General features: G+C 34.6%; 1 protein-coding gene across 8 annotated transcripts in view; it reads left to right on the forward strand.

Annotated features, from left to right (window-relative positions):
- The window catches only part of ZNF280D (zinc finger protein 280D), a 136,808-nt gene that overhangs the window by 21,859 nt on the left and 94,351 nt on the right, over nt 1-20,598 (forward strand). For 7 of the 8 annotated variants that reach the window (XM_034660936.1, XM_034660937.1, XM_034660934.1 and 4 more), the window contains 4 exons: nt 514-660; nt 3,494-3,559; nt 3,659-3,798; nt 11,308-11,425. In XM_034660936.1, coding sequence (XP_034516827.1) covers nt 514-660; nt 3,494-3,559; nt 3,659-3,798; nt 11,308-11,425 — 471 coding nt within the window. Of the gene's footprint in view, nt 1-513; nt 661-3,493; nt 3,560-3,658; nt 3,799-5,163; nt 5,256-11,307; nt 11,426-20,598 lie in introns of those variants that run through there. The other variant, XM_034660938.1, reaches the window with a different exon arrangement.

Genomic DNA, 20,598 nt, shown 5'->3' on the forward strand with positions numbered 1-20,598 from the left:
ATTCTTTGATCTGTTTCTTTAGGTAAGAAATGTCTAATTTGCACTGAATGGAATGTCTCACTTTGTTCCCTTATTTTAGTCTAGCACCTCATCCCTGCTTTGTGCCTGGAATTCCTGAATTTGGTTCAGTTTTTCTAGTATATTTCCTATGAGTTGCCTCTTATTCTTAGTTTATCTCCCCTTTGTGAATACTTTTCCCCCCAGCTAATGGTTAGATGCAGTCCTTTTTGTAGATAAGATTGTATTCCAGGCATATGACTGGAACTCATTTTGACTGTTTCATGTAAATAACTACTGTCAACCATTATCTGTTTATCTAAATTTATTAGTTTATATCTTAGAGAGTGAGTTCTGAGTTTCTCACTGTTGCTGTCATGAACTAACTACAAATATCAAGTCACGAATTGCTATTAGGGCTATTAAAGTAGATCTTAAATATACTGTGAATTTTAAAAAAATGTATTTATTTCTCTTTTTGAAAATAAGGTTTGCTTCTCTCCTTTTGGAAATTAGGTAATTCAAAAATGGCAGAACTCTTTATGGAATGTGAAGAAGAAGAGTTAGAACCATGGCAGAAGAAAGTAAAAGAGGTTGAGGATGATGATGATGATGAGCCAATCTTTGTTGGAGAGATATCAAGTTCAAAACCAGCAATTTCAAGTAAGTATTTGCTTTTAGTGGAGCCAGTTTTTATAAAATACTGTTTCTAATGGAAAAACTTGTGAACTGCCTTATAAGGTACTTATGTCCTTGTTCCTCTGTAAGGAGTTAAAAATGAAAGATTTGGTGAGAGGTGAGTGAGAATTATAAAATCAGGCTGAGGATGTGATTGAGGACTTGAGGGGGGGTAAGAGGTTAAAATATCATGTGAGGAAAAGAAATAGACCTAGATTAGCTGGTAACATTGGTGCTCTTTTGAAATTGGAAATCTTAATTTTTAGTGGAGCCAAGTAACCTGTTTATCTTTTTATCTTTTTTTTAATTCCCCACTTAAACCCAGAATTAGAGAACTGGAAGAGGTTAGGATACTTTTCTACATTTGTCATAGTATACTAAGTTTTAGTCTCAGATAGGGGTTCTCACATCCAGGTGACTACAACATCATCCATACATTGCTACAAAATACATAGGCAGGGAATAATTGCAGTCTCTAGCCTGTATGCCAACAGGGACTGCAGCTTCTGACCATATTCATCTTCCACCAACTCGCATTTATATTTGTGAAAGAGAAGAGCACTGTCTACAGCCACTGTACTTGGATGATGTAGCAGTTAGTTAATACTTAAATCTTTTATGGCTCTCTAGCAGAATATTTTGGTACCTTTGTGGATTATAGATTTTAGTTAGAGTAGTTGGATTTGATGTTGTTAGAATGTTAAAGCAAAGACCAATTATACTTATTAAAATGTCCACTCAAAAATGTAAAAAAGTACAGAGAAATAACATACAAATTCTAGGGCAGAAAGAGCAAATAGATCATTTCCCACTGCAGGTACATGTTCATTTGTTTGCTTGTTTAAGCCAGGTGAATTTACCAAAGAATATGACCAGCATGATAGAGTTTTCTTATCAAGGCAGTGCTTGAAAGTATGATTTAGACACTACTTTTAAATTTTCTGAAAGCCTGGTTCTTTCTTCTGTTTCCTCTAAACTTGGAATGGCTTTTATTCAGTTTTATCAGAGGGAGAATCACTTAACCAATTAAATTCTCAATACCATTTCCTGTGGCAGATGATAATCTCTTAGGTTCTAAGTGGAGTGTCACTTTAATTATAAATTGAACTAGGCCTGATGGCATGCTTGTTGATGATACTGGAACATGCTTATGTATTCTCTTAATTACTATTTCTGGTCATTGTGATCATTTTTTACTGGACTATTACCATATTATAAAATAGTTATTCAGATTATCTTATTTAAAAAATAATGGTTAAGATCAAGTTGAATTATACCAAGTAGAAGACTGTTAACAGTACTCAACTAAAAGAGTGTATGTTAGTTTTAAAATAATTCTGTCAGGGGCGCCTGGGTGGCACAGTGGATAAGCATCTGCCTTTGGCTCAGGGCGTGATCCCAGCGTTGTGGGATCGAGCCCCACATCAGGCTCTTCCGCTGTGAGCCTGCTTCTTCCTCTCCCACTCCCCCTGCTTGTGTTCCCTCTCTCGCTGGCTGTCTCTATCTCTGTCGAATAAATAAATAAAATCTTTAAAAAAATAAATAAATAATTCTGTCAAAAAGGAGACTTAAAATCTTTAAAAAAATAAATAAATAATTCTGTCAAAAAGGAGACTGACCCCAGTAAAAATTATTTTCTGAACTGTTATGCAGAATTTAAATGAATTTTTTGTTTTTGTGTAAGCCATGAAGTATTTTAATATATGGAATATGAGGTAAGTGTTTGTATAGAACTGCTAGGAAGGAGGGTAAAAACTTGTGTTTTTGTAGAGTAGAGCCACTAAAAAGTACTTTAGCCAATAGTTCTTTGATGGACTAATAATCTTGAATTTCTGAGTGAAAATGGTGTCAAGTTGTTTGAACAGGTTTTTATTCTGTAAGACATACATAATGCTTAGGTATAGAGCACTGCATTGCCATTGTCAACCCTACTTTTGTGTGACCCTGTACTTTATAGAGTTATTTTATGGGATCTGGTTCTTTTTTTCTGTGAGGGAAAAAGGACATTTTTATGAGGTTTAGTACTTGTTTGTGTTTTTGCCTTTTCGTAACCAGCAATTTTTGGCAAATCCCCACTCTTCCCAATTGTAGTTTGACTAGCAAATAATCTAGAAGTTGAAGAAGTTCATGTGCATGCCAGAATCAGGAACTTTAAAGTGATCCTGAAAGTTCTATTAGGCTCAGATTGACTTCTGGTATACTGGTAGATTTGAAATCCCTTAAGTTATAAGGTACTCTGATAAACTAAATTATTTTCGTGTGCAATCTCTGCTAGTTTTTCCCTTTCAGGACTCAAGATTAATGCTGCAGATAATCCAGTGAGGTCCCTCATAATGATACTTCCAAGGAAGGTGTGAATGGGATATGGAGGTTGGATAGGGGTTTGGTTTTGAGTGATAGGAACCTGAGTGTGTGTATAGCCCTATCATCACTCAAAGAAAGATATATATGTTAATTATAGGTTGTATATACATATATTTTTGGAAGATTTTTACTAATTATGTGGACTATTTATTTGCCATAAAAGAAACTTTGCAGAAAGTTTCACTTATATGTAGTCAGATTTATCAATCTTTTACTTGTGACTTTTGTATTTTGAGTTACAGTTAGAAAGGTGGTTCTTAGGCTATAAAACAAGGCTAATAATCTTGTCTCCTTAGTAGATAAAAGTATATATGTTTAAAATTAACTATTTTAAGTGAGTGATAACTTATATACTCCTTCCAGTAATCTATTTGTTTTCAATTCATGATTTCTATTTTCTTAACATATATTTTATTCAAATAATGAATTTAAAAATAAATATAATTTTTTGTAGATATTTTGAATAGAGTAAACCCCAGCTCATATTCAAGGGGAATAAAGAATGGTGCACTCAGTCGAGGTACAGTATTACTTTACTATTTTACTTTTAAAGTGAAGTATTTTGACATCATTGATTATATAAAAATATATTTAATGTATTGTGTAATTTTAAATACAGGTATTACTGCTGCATTCAAGCCTACAGGTCAACACTACACGAACCCAACATCAAATCCAGTGGCTGCCTCGCCAGTAAATTTTCATCCTGAATCTAGATCTTCAGATAGTTCTGTTATTGTTCAGCCTTTGTCTAAACCTGTAAGTGTTTCTGAAACTACACAGCTCAGGGATACATTGGATATTGCTTCTCAGTGTAAGCAATACCAATTAAAATTCTGGATTGTCATGGGTAATCATCCAATAGAAGCGTAATTGGCATCAGACAATGTCACCATCTTTATGGTAGCTTAGCCAGTACCCAGAGTGATAACTGCAGGAACTACCCATCCAGCCCGTTCCTAAATCAGGTGACATGCTTAAATTAAATAGGTAAAGTATTGAAAATTGTGTTATCAAAACATATATAAAAGCATAGTGAGTATTGCATAATGGCAAATTATTTAAGATTGTAAATAGGGTCAGTTGTTCTTGGTTCTTAATTGGAAAAACTTTTGAGAGTACATTGTAGCTTTTTATTCTGAAAATATATCTTCATAGTTTCGTTTAAAAAACTCTTAGCAAATAGTAATAGTTAATGGTAATAGTTAATATTTATTGAGTTGATATTTATGTGTAAGACTTTGTTCTAAATGCTATACGTAAATTAATCATTTAATTCTTAACCGTCCCTGTGAAGTATGCACTATTATTATTATTCCTGTTTTATAGTTGAGGAAATTGAGGCTCACAGAGGTTAAATTATTCATACAAGGTCACACAGCTGGCAAAATGATAGATCTGGGATTTCAGTCCAGACTAACCCATAGTTTATATGTATTTACATACATAAGTACATATATGTTATAATATATAAGTATATACTTAAAATGGAACTATAACCTTAGTGCAACAGTTTTCAGTGTGTAGTCTTTGGTCCCCTTGGGGTCCCCTGAGGCTATTTCTTGGGCTTGGGAGTCAGTACTATTGTCATAATAATACAAAGACACTATTTGCCTTTTCCACCATGTTGACATGCATTGGTGATGCAAAAATAATATTGGGTAAACTGTTGGTGCCTTAGTCTAAATCAAGACAGTGGTACTGAGTATGAGTAGTTTTTGTATTTGTCCCTACCATGCACTCCCAATAAAATATGTTCATACTTGATTTCCTTGATGAAGTATTAACATGTTATTTTGTTAAATGTCTACCTTTGAATATGTGTCCTTTAAAAACATTTTGTGTGATGAAATGGATAGTATGCAAAAGTACTTCTGTGTCTGAAGTTTAATGGTTATCTAGAGGAAAAGCAGTTGTGTGATTAAATTGTGAGCTTAACTACCCACTTTTTAAAAATAGAAGACTACTTTTACTTGAAAGAATGACTGATAAACCATGGTGTATAACTTATTTTTGTGTATCAATATTACCACAAACAGTGGTTTAAAACCACACACATTTATTGTCTCATAGTTTCTATGGGTCAGGAGTCAGGTCATGGCTTAGCTGGATCCTCTGCTTCAGGGTCTCACGAGGCTACATTCAAGGTGTGGACTCTGAGGTTGCAGTCTCATCTGAAGCTTGACTGGAGAAGTATCTTCTTCCAAGTTCTCATGGTAATTGGCAACATTCAATTTCTTAAGGGTTGTCAGACTGAGAGTCTCTGGCTTTGCCAACTGGATCTTTCCCACATGGCTTCTTACTTGCTCAAAGCCCACAAGAGAGAAAATCCTTAGCAGAATGGCATTATGATCTTATCTAATGTAGTCACATACACAGAATCATATATATCCTGTCACCTTTGCTGTATTCTCTTAGAAGCAAGTCACATGTCTTGCCTACACTAGAAGGGAGAGAATCGTGCAGAACATGAACACCAGGGGGTGGGGATCATGGAGGTTACTTTAGTGTCTGTTTGCTACACATAGTGAGGGATTCAGTCTTTGTTATCTGGCAGACATTTCCTCAAAACTGAACAAAGTGCACACTTAAAGCAAAACAACTGATAGCATTCCTTGGGTAAAATTGAGCTTTCAAGCACAAATTAGAATTTTGGAAAACTTGTATCTGCCACTATGATCTTGGCAGCTTCCCAGTACTTAAAGACTTTCCTCTCTGTGGTGCAATTAATAAATATGATTTTTTGATATTGTATAGTGAATTCTGTGAATATTTGGAGGATCAGCATAATCCAAAGAAACCAGTATTTTTGAAATAAGCAGTGCATGGTGTTACAAAATCATACAGATAAAAAATCCATTCAAAGTGTGAGATAGACCAATAGATTTTAATGAAACAAAGTACGAAAAGTTGAGTAATTAGGAAGTCAGATGTCTCATTATAGTAAACCTTAAAGAAAATACCAACTGTTGAATTTTGGTGTAGTATCAAAGAAGTATATCCATAGTTATCTTAACTTGCTATTAAAATACTACTCCCTTTTTCAACTATGTATCTTTGTGAAGCCACATTTCCTCTTTATTTTTCAAACAAAACATGTCCTAACAGATTGAAAGCAGAAGCAGGTATGAAACTACAACAGCTTTTGATTAAGCTAGACATTAAAGAGATTTTCAAAATGTAAAACAGTAGTACTCTTTTCACTAATTTTTTTGTGTGTTTGCAAGGTAGTCACTTTTCATGAAAATGTTATTTTGTTAATCTGTAATGGGTTTATTATTGTTACTTAAAATAAAATATTTTTAAAAATTTCTCTGTTTTAATTTCTAATACAGGAAATATCAATAGGTATAACCCAAATAAATAAAAACTCTTTTGGGTCCTCCATAATTTTTAAATATGTAAAGGGGTCCTGAAGCCAAGGAGTTAGATTACTCAAACAAAAAGTTACCCCAAATGTAAAGATTCTTTGCTATTAGTTGGAATTGAATGAACTCAGTGGTTTTGTCATGCTTATCGTAAGCTATTTGGCACTGGCTTTAGAGAAATAATAAATTTTATTGAAAATGTTTGTTCTTTTGACGGTAATTCTCTTATTGTCTACCAAAGCACCTGTAAATTTTCTTGCAAATATTCAAGTTCAAAACCAGAACTGAATCCAAATATTTTTAGTAGGAATAATCCGTTTTTCCTGTAATTCATATCATATTACTATTAGGTAATCTGCAGATCTGTTAGCACTAAAGATTGATATTTTGAGGTGTTATTTTTCATAGAAGAGTTATTTTAATTCTAACTTATGTAACAATGAAAAGGAGATGGCTACGGATTTTTAAATGTATGGCTAAGGAAACTCAACTCCCACTTATGTGGAAGTTGTTATGTATTATAAAAGAATATGTTTAGGCAAATGTTTCTCTCTCCCTGAGTTGCTGCTACTTGAGATAATAAATCTGAAAAATAACTAATAGTGATAAAAGCCCTGGACCAGTAGTTTAAAAAACTTAGATTGAAGCAAGAGACTTGAATCTTGATTCAGCCTTGTTAATAAGCATTTTTGAAGCCTCTCTGAGCCTCATTTTCTTCATTTCTAAAATGAGAGATTTTACCCAGACCACTGACTCTCAATCTTGGATCCTAGGGTTCTGCAGGTTATTCCTAATATTTCAAAAGATGGAAAGCTACTTAAAATGTAAAGGTTTTTTGCTATTAGTTGGAATCAAATTAACTCAGTGCGCTTTTCATAAGTTGTGGCTTTTGCAGGATAGAAAACTGGAAAAAAAACTTTACTATTTAATTCAGTTTGATGAATAAAAATCTTTCCAACATTGGATCCAGTGAGGAAAAAAAAACCAACAACAAAGGGAAGATTTGTATCTTTGGTGTTATAAAAGTTAGAAACTAGAGCTGTTTCTGAGATGTTTATTTCTCTGGGCATAGTTTTATTTATTTATTCTTATTTTTATTTTTATTTTTTTATTATTATGTTCCGCCAGCCAACATACAGTACATCATTTAGTTTTTGATGTAGTGTTCAACGGTTCATTAGTTGCAAATAGTTTTAAAATCAAAACACCTCAATTAGTGTTTCCCAATCTTGGGTGGGTCCTGGAAGTGGTATATTGTAAAAAAAAAAAACAACTCTTCAACTCACTCTAATGTGCAAAGTTAAGAATGACAGATATATTCTGGGATGAATTGAGACTCCTGTTTAAGGGAATTTACTCTGAATTTTGGAAGCCACTGCTTTTAATAAATTATAGTTTTTCATTTTATGTCGTGTGTGTGTTTCATGGAATATCTCTATACTTAAACATCTCTTTCAGACCTCTTGCGGATAGGGATATATTATTGTCACTTATAATAAAGTTAGTGTGATCTAGCTTAAGGGTATAGCTTTGGAATCAGTCAGGCTCTGGGCTCTAATTACAGCTCCATCGATAACAAGCAGGACTATATTGGGAACCTTATATAACCACACCTAACCTTAGTTTACCTGTTTATAAAATAGGGTATAATATTAGGTTTTTATTAGTAATGTTATGACAACTATTTGATTTAATACATATATGTATCATGAAGTACATTTAAAACACAATTGTGACTATATTTCAGTTTGAAAGGTGAATAACTTGAAGCTCCGAAGTGACTTGCCCAAGGTATATAATTAAATGTGCTGGTCTTCTGAATCCCAGTCTAGTGTCTGTTGTATTTGATATCTTTCTGAACTTTTTATATTCTCCCTATTGGACAATTATTTTAACCAGTTACTGTTGAACAGTGTGTGCTTGCTCTCTGAAATTCTGGAGCTTAATTAACCAGAGTGGTTTCCTAATAAAGTGTTTAAGAGTATTAACTTTATATTTCTGTTAAAGAACTATTTTGGAAAATACAAGTGAGTATTTTCCATTTTTTAAGTGCAAATATTTGGAGAAAATATTTATTATGAACTAAGATTGAGCTTGGTTACAATGAGGTTATATGGCATTATGCATTTTTTATATTACATGGTTCAAATGGTTTATATTACATGGTTTTTATATTACAGGTTCAAATGCAGAATTTGCATTGTTAGGCCTCATATTCTAGAAGTGGTTTGAGTTACTTCTATACCTGTTTCCATAACTTCCTTTTTGTTTAAACAACAACTATTTATTTACTTATTTGGTATTTTTTTTATTCTGCAATTTGTGCAGAGTGGTGAGAAAAGTCATCTCTTTTTAAAAATTTAAAAATTTATTATTGAGGTATAATTGACATTCAACATTATGTTAATTTCAGGTGTACAACATAACATAATGATTTGATATTTCTTATATTGCAAAATGCTCACCATAATCTGGTTAACATCTATCACCATATATAGTTACAGAATTTTTTTTCTTGTGATGAGAAATTTTAAGATCTACACTCTTAGCAGCTCTTAAATATGCAATACAGTATTATTATCTGTGGTCACCATGTATGGTACATCCCCATGACTAATTTATCCCACAACCAAAAGTTTATACCTTTTGACTCCCTTCATTCATTTTGTTTCCATAACTTAACAAACTGATGTCAATAGAAAAGTTAGTAGCAAACCAAAATTCTGAAAACTTAATTATCCCTCAGTTAATAAGCACAAGCCAAATAAAACCTTTATGTTTCTATCTTTAATATTTATTTTGGAGAGAAGTTTAGAAAGAGAGAAGGGTACATAACTATATTTTGGCTTTTTTCCCCTGTGTAGACATAGTATAGAGTATATAAATCAGGACCATACTATGTATACAAATATGTATTCCTCTTTTTCCTGTGAACATTCTACTAGGATTATGCCATTGGATGGTTCTCAAAAACATAGTGTTTCCATGATAGTCTATCATTTAACCATCTTTTTTTGTTGGACATACAGATTTTAATTTTTTGTTTTTAAAAATAATTCTCATTAAACATCTATTTCCTTATAAATTTTTAAAGTGAAGTAATTGGACCAAATGATGAGAACTTACATAAAGCTTTTGACAGCTGCTGCCAGGATATTCATGCAAAAATGCTGTACCAAAATATAACCTCTACTTTGCCAATAGTGAATGTTATCATTACTTTTTAATTTTTAAATTTTTATTTCCAGCTGATTTTAGACTTACAAGAAAAATAATACAGAGAGTTCTCATATATGCCTAACCTAGTTTCTCTAATGCTAACATTTTATGTATCATAATCAGGTAATTAACATTAAGTAAACTTCAGGCCTTAATTGAATTTTACCAGTTTTTCAATTAATGTCCTTTTTCATTCCCAGAATCGTATTCAGGATCACACATTGCAGTTAGTTTTTTCTTCTTAGTCTCACATTTTTCTGTAGTTACTCATTCTTTTTCTTTCATGACTTGAATACTTTTAAGAGGAGTAGCCAGTTGTTTTGTATTACATATTATTATCTTTAATACAATGCCAATTTAGTAGTTAAAAATTGCCATTGTCTTTATTTGCATTTCTTTGACTAGTAAGTTGGAAAAAAGTTTTTTTTTGTATTGGTCACTTGTATTTTACTTTTGAAGTGTTTCAGTTTATAGCCTTTGCCCATTTTTCTCTTAAGGTGACTTTTTCCCTTTTGATTTTTAAGCATTGTTAATCCTAAAACTTTTGCTTGTTGTATATTATGACATATAGAATGGTCCAGAATTCACTCTGAGAGCTTACTCTACAATGATGGGCTTTTTAAAAATAGAATTGGAATATATTTTGTGAGTGTGTCTATCGATATATTTAATATATAATAGTATTGGCGTGTACATCCCTAAATTGATCACACTTTTCATAATTATACTAAACATTTGTGCTAACACAAATTTATACTACCTAATTCTTGAGCACATTATCATTCATCTCATACTTTTCACTCTTCCTGAGATTGTCCTACTAGCTGGGGCCATCTTTTCTCCTGATGGAAAGGCTAAACCTTCCCTTGAGCCCTAAGGCTTCCAGGAGCAGAGCAGCTGTCCCAGATTATTCCTATTAATAGCTTCCATCTAACCCATTTGCCTGGCTTTCTTATTTGGGTTTACCCTGTTGACCAAGCAGCTTTCATATTTGTCCTGTGAAATGGGATATTACCCCAATCTCGCATGGCTTTCTATGGAATAGCAGGAATAGTAGCGGGAGGACCTGTTCTTTTCCTGACCCTTGCCTTATTAATTTTTCCAATAAAGATGATTCTAAAACTCAAACCATGTGCTATATTCATCCCTAACGCTGATGTACAATATTGCAGATTGATTCCTAATTTGTTTGCCCTAATAGTTTGTCTGGGGGGCTTATGGAGATACAGAGCTTTTAAATTTGTACTTAATGTTAGTACGCTTTCCTATTTTTTTCCTTTTACCCATAGATTTTGCAGAGTTTTACTGTTTGCTCTTTGATGGGAATACTGCATTTTTAATAGTCCTCTGGAGTGTATTCATCCTGCTGATTTAAAATGGATATATATGTTTCCTTTCTCTTGAAAAAAAAAAACGGACTAGAATTTGCCGTTTTAATTGGCTAGTTAGGAAAAAAACAGCTATTAAGTTAAAAAGCTTGCTTTCAGTTTTAGTAGATGATGATTTTGACAGATAGTAATGATTACCTCTGTGTTTTATAACTTATTAATTACTGAGTCATGAAAGGCTATTCTTATAATATTGGCATACACTTAAATTTACCTTTATAAAACTTATGAAACAAAATAATTGTAACTATGTTGAATAAATGTAATATTCTTCCTTTGAAATATTTTAACAGGGTTATATAACGAACTCATCACGAGTTGTGTCTAATAATTCTTCAGAGTTACTGTTTGACTTGACCCAGGATACAGGATCATCACATTACCAAGGGGGACCAACACTTTCTATACCAGGTTGGTTTTAACGCTTAAAAAAATTATAAGAAGAAACTTGATGAATATGTATATGGAATTGACTTTCTGTTTTCAAGTTCATGCCTTTAAGTTTTTCATATATTGTAAAGTGGAATAGTGCTAATAGTTCCTGAATGACTTTCTTGGTGACTTTTTTTTCCCACTTGGATGATTTTAAATAAAATCTTATTTAATAATAAGATGGACATTAAGGAGGGCATGTGATGTAATAAGCACTGGGTGTTACGTAAGACTGATGAATCACTGAACTTTACTTCTGAAAGTAATAATACTCTATATGTTAATTGAATTTAAATAAAAAATATATTTTAAAAAATAATATGTTTTATTTTTTCCTGTTAATTAAGGTAATGAGCTTTGAATTTGTTCTCACTTGGTGCTAAAAATGGACTGAAAAATTTTAAAATAATTTCTGTAAGTTATAGAAATCTTTGATATCCTAAATACTCTGTTAAAAGAACTATTAGTTTTTATGACTACTAGTGTGAAAAAGTATATGGTTACAAATGATTTCCTAATTAGATTAGTGTCTGTCTTTTTTTTTTTTTTTTTAAGATTTTATTTATTAATTTGACAGAGAGACAGCCAGCAAGAGAGGGAACACAAGCAGGGAGAGTGAGAGAGGAAGAAGCAGGCTCCCAGTGGAGCAGGGAGCCTGATGCAGGGCTCGATTCCAGGACTCTGGGATGACACCCTGAGCCAAAGGCAGACGCTTAATGACTGACCCATCCAGGCGCCCCTATTCTTAAGATTTTTGTAGTCTTCATTAAGTTTTTACACTTCAGTCTTCTCATATTGTTAAAATGGAGATTTTATTTTTCTTATTTAATGCATTCATTCTCCAGGCCTGGAGTCAGCCATTGGGAGATAAAATTTTAATTCTCACTCTACTTTAGTCAAGGCTTTTTTGAGGCGCAAATAAGATAACTAAATGTGAAAATGCATTGTGAACTTTAAAGGACTTGACAACAGTTGGTATGAATGATAATATGTGCTTTATGTTCAGTAGTATGATTAACTGACCACTGTCCAGTGATCACAAATATTTGGAGAAGACTGGATTTGAGCTTGTTTTTGAAAGGATTTTCAAGAGCACTGTTGGCAGAGAGCACTGTTCAGCGTAGAAAACAACACAAACCAAAGATGACAGGGATAAATAAAGGGTCAGAATTTAAAACTCTTAAATGGGGGCACTTGAGTGGACGCCTGAGTGGCTCAGTCGGTTAAGTGGCTGCCTTGGCTCAGGTCGTGACCCCGGGGTCCTGGGATCGAGCCTCAGGGTGGGCTCCCTGCTCAGCAGGGAGTCTGCTTCTCCTTCTTCCTCTGCCCCTCCCCCCTACTCGTGTGTGCTCTCTCTCTCAAATAAATAAATCTTTAAAAATAATAAATAAAACTCTTCAGAGTGATTTTATTTCTTATGTTAAAAAGTTCGTATAGTAAAACTGTTTCTACTGTCCAGCCTGTTATATTATATAAGCAGATGCTTAATCAAAATACCAACATTCATTGGCTTTTCAAGTGACCTAAGCATCTCACAAGAATGCTACTGTGATTACACAAATCTTTTCCAAGGACCCACGTTAGAGCCGTCAATAATCATGTGTCTTGAAGTTGGGAAAAAAAAAATCATTTTTATGTTATTTCACAGGATGAAACAGAGGAACCAACTAGTATAATACTCTTTATTTTTCTGGCATGCTTCCCCTTATTAAAAAGATGACAGGTGAATCTATTAGAATAATTTTTTCCTCTAAAGTAAGTTAAGATCTAAAATATTTCGTTAGTAATAATAATAGCTGTCATTTATTGTTGAATGCTTTCTGTGTGCCAGATGTTGTGTGGGTGCTTTTTAAAAGTAAGTTAAGGGACGCCTGGCTGGCTCAGTCATTAAGCGTCTGCCTTCGGCTCAGGGCGTGATCCCAGAGTCCTGGGATCGAGCCCCGCGTCGGGCTCCCTGCTCTGCTGGGAGCCTGCTTCTGCCTCTCCCACTCCCCCTGCCTGTGTTCCCTCTCTCGCTGGCTGTCTCTCTCTCTGTCAAATAAATAAATAAGATCTTTAAAAAGAATAAAAATAAAAAAATAAAAAGATACAAAATATTTTTTTAGTAACGATAATAGTTGTCATTTATTACTGAATGCTTTCTATGTGTCAGATATTGTGTTGAGTGCTTCAAATACATTATCTTATTTGATCTTAAAACAGTTATATAAAATAAGGCATTATAACTTATTTTACAAAAGAGGAAACTGAAGCTCAGAGAAGTTAATTAAATAAGCCAGGAATACATAGCTCTAGTCAGTGGCAGAGCTTGAATTTCATCTTATACTGTCTGGTTTAATCTAATATGTTTACTGCTTCTACTTTTAGTGTACAGTTGAGAACATTAAACTATGGTGTGCAGTTTTAAAATCCTTATCACCAAGTAGTTGTGTGTTGTTTTCAAAAAGAACTTTTGCCTGGCCTGGTTATAGCCTAAATATCACTATTTCTCTTGCTAATGCTCTGAATAGGACTAAAATCCTTTAGCTTCAAGGTGATGGTTTTCAAACTAAAAACTGTTTTTATGAATAAAATTCCTATGCAAACAAAATTTTATTCTAAAGTCTAATAAATAAAACATAAAAGAGTTCCTCTGTCAGATATAACCAATATATTCCCTAAAATGAGCCCATTAGGCTCCAGGAACATAATTTGAAAACCATTGTACTGACTCCTTCCATTATGAGCCCTTTCATATGAGTGAATGAGGCATTATCCTTCAAGATTAGTTTTTCCACTTTGTACTTCTAACTTTGGTAGTTTTTCCACTTTTCTACTTTGAATAAATGGATAATATAACCTGAAGCCATGAATTGACCACCTCTTTGTTAGGTGGAAAAAGAACTAACGTTCCATTAGACGTTTTAAATAAATAAAATGGGTCTTTTCTAGATTTTTAGAATAAAATAAAATTTTTCTTTTGTAAACTAACTCCAGTGCACTTAAAACATCAAAACATGATTCATTTGTAGAAACTTAGTTTGGAGTATTCTCTGCTTTAATTTTTTCTTTTCTTTTTTGCTTGGAGTATTTTGGTCTGGCTTCTTTCTTAGCTGCTGTTTATATATTACTTTATTTGAAGTCATATTTAGTATTTTCTTGCATAAAGAGGTTATTTCATGAATTATTTGAATATATGTGATCCATAACAGATGTTTGTATGATTTTTTATACCCCGACTATTAAAAATTATTTCTTAAAAATTAATATTTATTATCCTCAAGTTTTTATTTAAATTCCAGTTAACATACAGTGTAATATTGGTTTCAGGTGTAGAATTCAGTGATTCGGCACTTACATACAACACCTGGTGCTCATCACAAGTGTCCTCCTTCATCCCCATCACCTAACCCATCCATTTATCTACCTCCTCTCTGGTAATCATCAGTTTGTTCTCTTCCTTAAGTGTCTGTTTCTTGGTTTGCCTCACTTTCTCTTTCTTTTTCTCCCCTATGTTCATCTGTTTTGTTTCTTAAATTCCACATAGGAGTGAAATCATGTGCTATTTGTCTTTCTCTGACAGACTTATTTCACTTAGCATAATACTCTCTAGCTCCATCCCTGTCATTGCAAATGGCAAGATTTCATTCTTTTTTATGTTTGAGTCAGAGTCCATTGTATATATATATACCACATCTTCTTTATCTACTCATCAGTCATTAGACATTTGGGCTCTTTCCATAATTCGGCTATTGTTGATAATGCTGCTATAAACATTGGGGTGCATGTATCCCTTTGAAGTAGTATTTTTATATTCTTTGGGTAAATACCTATTAGTGCAATTGCTGGATGGTATGGTAGTTCTATTTTTAACTTTTTGAGGAACCTCCATATTGTTTTCTAGAGTGGCTGCCCAGTTTGCATTCCCACCAACAGTGTAGGAGAGTTCCCCTTTCTCTGTATTCTTGCCAACACCTCTCCTGTGTTGTTAATTTTAGCCATTCTGACTGGTATGAGGTGATATCTCGAAGTTCTGATTTGTATTTCCCTGATGATGAGTGATGTTGAGCATCTTCTCATGTGTCTGTTGATGATCTGTATGTCTTTGGAAAAATGTCTGTTCATGTCTTCTACCTGTTTTTGAAATGGATTATTTGTTTTTTGGGTGGTGAGTTTGATAAGTTCTTTATAGATTTCGGGTACTAACCCTTTATCAGATAGGTCATTTACAAATATCTTCTCCCATTCCGAAGATTGCCTTTTAGTTTTGTGGATTGTTTCCTTCCCAGTGCAGAAGTTTTTATTTTGGTGGAGTCTCAATAGTTTGTTTTTGTTTCCCTTCACAGGAGACATATCTAGAAAGAAGTTGCTATGGCCAGTGTCAGAGAGGTTACTGCCTGTGTTCTCCTCTAGGATTTTGATGGTTTCCTATCTCACATTTAGGTCATTCATCCAATTTGATTTTGTGTGTGATGTAACAAAATGGTCTAGTTTCATTCTTTGGATATTGCTGTCCAGTTTTCCCAGCACCATTTGTTTAAGAGAATGTCTTTTTTTATTTTTTAAAAATATTTTATTTATTTATTTGACATAGAACGAGCACAGGTAGAGGAAGCAGCAGGCAGAGGGAGAGGGAGAAGCAGTCTCCTCACTGAGCGGGGAGCCTGATGTGGGGCTCGATCCCAGTACCCTGGCATCATGCATGACCTGAGCCGAAGGCAGATGCTTAATGACTGAGCCACCCAGGTGTCCCAGACTGTCTTTTTTCTATTGGGTATTCTTCTCTGCTTTGTTGGAGATGAATTGACAATATAACTGTGGGTTCATTTCTGGGTTTTCTATTCTGTTCCATTGATCTGTGTATCTGTTTTTGTGCCAGTACCATACTGCCTTGATGACTACAGCTTTTTACTATAGCTTGAAATCCAGAATTGTGATGCCTCCAGCTTTGGCTCTCTTTTTCAAGATTGGTTTGGCTATTCAGGGTCTTTTGTGGTTCCATAAAAATTTTAGGATTGTTTGTTCTAGCGCTCTGAAAATCCTTTTGATAGGAATTGCATTAAATGTATAGATTGCTTTGGGTAATATAACATCTTAACAATATTTCTTCCAATCCATGAGCATGGAACATTTTTCCATTTCTTTGTGTCCTCTTCAATTTCATCAGTGTTTTATAGTTTTCAGAGTACAGATCTTTTATCTCATTGGTTAGGTTTATTCCTAAAGTATCTTATGGTTTTGGGTACAATTGTAAATGGGATTCATTCCTTCATTTCGCTTTCTGCTGCTTCATTATTGGTGTATAGAAATGCAACAGATTTCTGTACATTGATTTTGTATCCTGCGACTTTACTGAATTCATGTATCAGCTCTAGCAATTTTTTGGTGGAGTCTTTTGGGTATTCTATACAAAGTATCATGTCTTCTGCAAATAGTGAAAATTTGACTTCTTCCAGGATGCCTCCTGTTTCTTTTTGTTATCTGATTGCTGTGGCTAGGAGTTCCAGTACTATGTTAAATAACAGTGGTGAGAGTGGACATCCTTGTCTTGCTCCTGAACGTAAGGGAAAGGCTTTCAGTTTTTCCCCATTGAGGATGATATTAGCTGTGGGTTTTTCATATTTGGCCTTAATGACGTTGAGGTATGTTCTCTCTATCCCTAATTTGTTGAGAGTTTTTATCATGAATAGATGTACTTTGTCAAATGCTTTTTCTGCATCTATTGAGAGGATGATATGGTTCTTATCCTTTCTTTTTTTTAATGTGGTGCATCACACTTGATCGTGGTGTATGATTCTTTTAATATACTGTTGGATTTGATTTGCTAGTATTTTATTGAGAATTTTCGCATCCATGTTCATCAGGGATATTGACTTATAGTTCTTTGGTAGTGGAGTCTTTTTCCTCATGGAATGAATTTGGAAGTTTCCTTCCATTTCTATTTTTTGGAATAGTTTATTTATTTATTTATTTATTTATAAGATTTTATTTATTTATTTGACAGAGAGAGACAGCCAGCGAGAGAGGGAACACAAGCAGGGGGCGTGGGAGAGGAGGAAGCAGGCTCCCAGTGGAGCAGGGAGCCCGATGCAGGGCTCGATCCCAGGACTCTGGGATCATGCCCTAAGCCAGACGCTTAATGACTGAGCCACCCAGGCACCCCTATTTTTTGGAATAGTTTGAGAAGAATAGGCATTAACTCTTCTTTAAATGTTTGGTAGAATTCTCCTGTGAAGCCATCTGGCTCTGGACTTTTGTTTGTTGGGAATTTTTTGATTACTAATTCAGGTTCTTTACTGGGTTATCAGTCTGTTCAAGTTTTCGGTTTCTCTTTTTTCAATTTTGGTGGTTTATATATTTCTAGGAATTTATCCATTTCTTGCAGGTTGTCCAATTTGTTGGCATATAGTTTTTCATAATATTCTCTTATAATTGTTCGTATTTCTGTGGTGCTGTTTGTATTTTCTCCTCTCTCATTTGCAATTTTGTTTTTTTGGGTCCTTTTTTTTTGATAAGTGTGGCTAGGAGCTTATCGATTTTACTGATTTTTTTCAAAGAGCCAGCTCCTTGTTTCATTAATCTGTTGTTTTTTTAGTTTCTATATCATTTATTTCTGTTCTAATCTTTATTCTTTCCCTTCTTCTGCTGACTGTAGGCTTAATTTCTTATTCTTTTTCTAGCTGCTTTAGGTGTAATGTTAGGTTGTTTATTTGAGATTTTTCTTTCTTCTTAAGGTAAGCCTGTATTGTTATATACTTTCCTTTTATGACTGCTTTTGCTGCATCCCAAAGCTTTTTGACCACTGTGTTTTCATTTTCATTTGTTTCCATGTATTTTTTAATTTCTTAACCCACTCATTTTTGGTAGCATTTTGTTTAATCTCCATGTGTTGTGATCTTTCCAATTTTTTTCTTCTGGTTGACTTCAAGTTTCATAGCGTTGTGATCAGAAAATATGCATGGTATGATCTCAGTCTTTCTGTACTTGTTGAGGCCTGATTTGTGAACTAGTATGAGATCTATTTTGGAGAACGTCCCTAGCACATTTGAAAAGAATGTGTATTCTGTTACTTTGGGATGGATTGTTCTGAATATATCTCTTAAGTCGTATATGTTCCAGTGTGTCATTCAGAGTCATTGTTTCTTTGTTGATTTTCTGGTGAGATGATCTGATCTGTCCATTAATGTAAGTAGGGTGTTAAAGTTCCCTACTGTTATTATATTATTATCCATGAGTTTCTTTAATTTTGTTATTAATTGCTTTATGTATTTGTGTGCTTCCATGTTGAGAACATAAGTATTTACATTTGTTAGATCTTCTTGTTGGATGGACCCCTTTATTATGATACTGTGCCCTTCTTCATCTCTTGTTACAGTCTTTGGTTTAAAATCTAGTTTGTCTGATACAAGTTCTGCTATTTCAGCTTCCTTTTGATGTTTCCTTCCCTGGATTAGAGATGTTTTCAGCTATTATTTCCTTAAATAAGTTTTCTGCCCCTTTTTCTCTGTCCTTCTTGTGAAATTCCTGTAATACGAATGTTATTACATTTGATGGAGTCACTGAGTTCCCTACGTCTATTCTCATTTTTCAGATTGCTGTTTTCATGCTCTCTGTCTCTGGGTTGCTTGCCTGCCAGGAGCATTGCAGTGCACTTTGGGCTTTACCCCAGCCAACCCTGCTGATTTTTAAAACTCCAAACTTTAGAGATGTGGTGTGGGTGAGGACCTGCATTGGTCTTCTGGTGGAGGGTCTTGCTGCACTGGGACTAATGCATGTTTGACTGAGAAAGGCGGTTGAGCCAGAGGAAAGGGTTGTGGGACTTGGAACAAGCAGGCTAGGCAGCCAGTGTCCAGCTGAGCTTCCCTTAGCAGGCGGCTCTGCACCTGTGCTGAGGGGTGCAGGAGGGAAATAGTGCCTGTTGGCTCTTTTGTCCTGGGAGAGGTGTCTCTGCAAACACCGCCTTTCACAGATATACTCCAAGAAGAGTGAACAATCTCCCTGCTGTGTGCCTTAGGCATTCCTCAGATGGTGCCATCTTCCCCTGGGGTTATTTGCCTGCTTTCTCTCCAGGAGCAGGGCAGTGCCCTCAGGGGTCTATCCCAGCCAAGCCCACCGACCTTTAAAATTCCAGTCTTCAAGTCCTGCTGGTTGCAAAAACTCATGAAAATCAGTCCTTCTCATTTTCCCAGCCAATAGCTTTGGGGAATTGTTCTCCTTGTGCCTCTTCAGCCACCAAGGCTCGCTCCCCTCTGCAGCACCCCTGATCCGTTTCTCTCCCAAACCGTGTCTCCATACTTCCTGCCCTTGTAGATGTGGCCTCTTCTCTCCCTCTAGTTGTGGAGTTTCTTCTGTCAGTCCTGAGGTTGATTTCTTGGGTAGTCAGAATGATTTGATAGTTATCTAGTGTTCAAGGGACAAGAGAAGCCTAGGGTCTTCCTACTATGCCACCATGTTAGTGCTCTTCCCCCCAAATTAAATTAATTAAAAAAAATTCAAGTGTAGGGGCACTTGCGTGGCTCAGTTGGTTGTGTCCAACTCTTGATTTCGGCTCAGGTCATGATCTCAGCTTAGGTCATAATCTCAGGGTTGAAAGATCAAGCCCCGCATCGGGCTCCATTCTGAGCGTGAAGCGTGCTTAAGATTCTCTCTCTCCCTCTCCCTCTGCTCCTCCCCCCTCCTCTTCTCTGCAAAAAAAAGAAGAAATAAAAAAATTCAAGTATAATTAAACAGTGTTACATTTGTTTCAGGCGTACAATATAATGATTCAACAATTCTATACATTACTTGATGCTTATCACAATAAGTTTATTTCTAATCCTCTTCACCTATTTCACCCATCCCCCTACCCACCTTCCCTCTGACAACCACCAGTTTGTTCTCTGTATTTAAGTGTTTGGTTTTTTTCTTTCTGTCCTTTTTTGTTGTTGTTCATTAGTTTTGTTTCTTCAATTCCACATATGAATGAAATCATGGTATTTGCCCTGACTTATTTCGCTTTAGCATTATATCCTCTAGATCTATCCATGTTACTGCAAATGGCAAGATTTCATTCTTTTTTGTTCCATTTATTTATGTACGAAATCTTTATCCATTCATCTATTGGTGGACACTTAGGTCACTTCCATATCTTGGCTATTGTAAATAATGCTTCGATAAACATATCTTTTAGTGTT

Source organism: Ailuropoda melanoleuca, chromosome 5 (assembly GCF_002007445.2).
Source record: "Ailuropoda melanoleuca isolate Jingjing chromosome 5, ASM200744v2, whole genome shotgun sequence".
Taxonomy (NCBI): Eukaryota; Metazoa; Chordata; class Mammalia; order Carnivora; family Ursidae; genus Ailuropoda; species Ailuropoda melanoleuca.